We start from the raw sequence: 2439 nt of genomic DNA, 5'->3' as shown, positions 1-2439 counted from the left end.
CCCCCCAAAAAAAAAAAAAGAATAATAATAATAATTAAAACACACGCACACACACACACACACACACACACACACACACACACACACACACACACACACACACACACACACATATATATATATATATATATATATATATATATATGTATATATATATGTATGTATATGTATGTATGTATATGTATATATATATATATATATATATATATATATATATGTATGTATGTATGTATGCATGCATGTATGTATGTATATGTATACGTATATGTATGTGTATGTTTTAGATACATACATACATATATATATATATATATATATATATATATATATATATATATATGTATATATATATATATATATTTATGTGTGTATATATACATATATGCATATATACATACATACATATTAGTACACATATATAGATTATTTGTTAAATATTATTATTATTTGTATTATTTGTTATATATATATATATATATATATATATATATATATATATATATATATATATATATATATGTATATATATATATATATATTTATATATATATATATATATATAATATATATATATATGTATATTATATATATACATGATATTTATATATAATATATATAATATATATACATATACACATACATACATATTAGCAGACATATATAGACTTAGATGTCCGTATAAATGCAGCTGAGAAGGTCTTTCAGAGCCGAGCTCTCCTGGTCCCGCTGTCCTCGCACTCGTCTCCTTCGTGTCCTCCTCTCTCTTTTCGTCCTTCCTTCCTTCCTTTGCTTTCCCATTGCGTGTTTTGTGCGTATGCGTGAGTGTGTGTGGCAGTTATTATTTCATGCCGTTCATCCTTTCTTTTCTTTTTCACTTTCTTCTCTCTACTGTTCCCCCTCCTTTCGCCCGCATCTTCCTTCGCGGTTGCTTGATCTTTCCCCTCATCTCCTATGTGTTCCCCTCCCTCGCTTCTCCGCTGTTCCCTCTTCCCCCTTTCTTCTTCTCCCACACCTTCGGCCCGTAAGGCTCCGCCCTCCCCTCCTCGCACTGGCCCGGAGATAGAAAACATAAATTGATACCAAATAGGATTTTTTGATTTAAAATCGGAAGAAGTTGGGAGGTCTGGAGAGGAGGGAGGAGGGAGGGGGGGGGGGGTGAGGATGAGCAAGATGAAGAAGAAAGAAAATAAGAATATCTGAAAGAAGAGGAAGAAGTAAAATGTTATGAAAAGGAAAATATGAAGAAGATGCGGGAAGAAGAAAAAATAAGATATATATGAAAGGAAGAAAAAATTAAAGACGAGGAAAAAGATAGGAAAAAGAACAGATAAAGGAGGGCGAGGAAAAATAAGGAAAGAAGATATGAAAAGAAAACGAAGAATAGAGAGAAAGGGAGAAAAAGATCGAAAAGTAAAGCGTCTTTTTCTTCCTTTGAAGAGACATATTTTGGTATTTCCAAGACAAAAGTATGAAACGACAACAAGACAAGCAAACGAGACGAAAGGGTCGAGAGCCAAAGAGCGTATCCAACCCAGCAACCATACTCCCGAAGTCACATGTTAAAATGCTTATATCCAATTTAGGTAGATGACACCATAACGCCATACAATAGCGTCCTCTCAGCCATCATCTGCTCACTTCGGCCCATCATGTTTGTTGTTACTGTTGATCTTTTCTTGCTGTTGGTGATGTTCCTAGTATTGTTAGCATTCCTGTTGATATTATATCCTGATTATGTGATCATCACCTTCACCAGTAGTAATGATCTGGGAGGTGACCAAGGAAACTCACTAGCTTGAGTGGGCCTGTTTTTCCATGACAAGCTCATGGTCGAAGCGACAGAGGCTGTATAAAGCGAAGGAGGAGCTCGTCCTTTAGGTGGCTCGCTCTGCCGGGGATGCAGCCGAGGAATATACGCCTGTGCAAGACGAAGGCTGGATTGGCTTTGTGGCTCATGACTCAGCTCAGGCAGTGGCCGAGGACAGGCGTCCTCACGGAGCAGGAGGTTGACTCGTTCCGCCCTTGGCTTCCCTTCGATGACTGGAGAGGCTATTCTTGTGGGGCATGTCTGGCAACGTGATCATCGCATGGTCTTTGTCAACGGCATGCTTAGCAATGTTTTTAACTGACCACTTAAATTGCCTTCGAGCAAGGCTTCTGAATATCCACATGGAGAGCGTACATAGAACCGGTGGTGGGAATAGTAGTACCAGTAGTTGTAGTACCTTTGTGATAATTGTCGTCTTTTATGTTACCATGATTATCAATGCCGATATTTTTACTGTTATCATGGTTTAACCAATTTTATCAAAATGATGGCAATGCTCATGATAGTAATGATGATTACAGTATTTAATGATAGTAATAATGAATAGGAAAAAATAATGACATTGATAATAACGTTGATAATAAAATAACGATGATATGGATGATAAGATC

The 2439-nt window shown here is 36.1% G+C and overlaps 1 protein-coding gene across 1 annotated transcript in view; it reads right to left on the bottom strand.

Annotated features, from left to right (window-relative positions):
- Nucleotides 1-2171, bottom strand: part of LOC125039329 (glutamate-gated chloride channel-like) — a 40019-nt gene extending 37848 nt beyond the window's left edge. The window contains exons 1-2 of the mRNA XM_047633168.1: nt 1996-2171; nt 1608-1712 (exon numbers count right to left, since the gene is read on the bottom strand). Coding sequence (XP_047489124.1) covers nt 1608-1712; nt 1996-2171 — 281 coding nt within the window. The remainder of the gene's footprint in view (nt 1-1607; nt 1713-1995) is intronic.
- Between the last annotated feature and the right edge of the window lie 268 nt (nt 2172-2439).

The sequence above is a fragment of the Penaeus chinensis genome, chromosome 27, assembly GCF_019202785.1.
Source record: "Penaeus chinensis breed Huanghai No. 1 chromosome 27, ASM1920278v2, whole genome shotgun sequence".
Classification (NCBI taxonomy): domain Eukaryota; kingdom Metazoa; phylum Arthropoda; class Malacostraca; order Decapoda; family Penaeidae; genus Penaeus; species Penaeus chinensis.
This window is presented reverse-complemented; position numbering and strand designations above follow the sequence as displayed.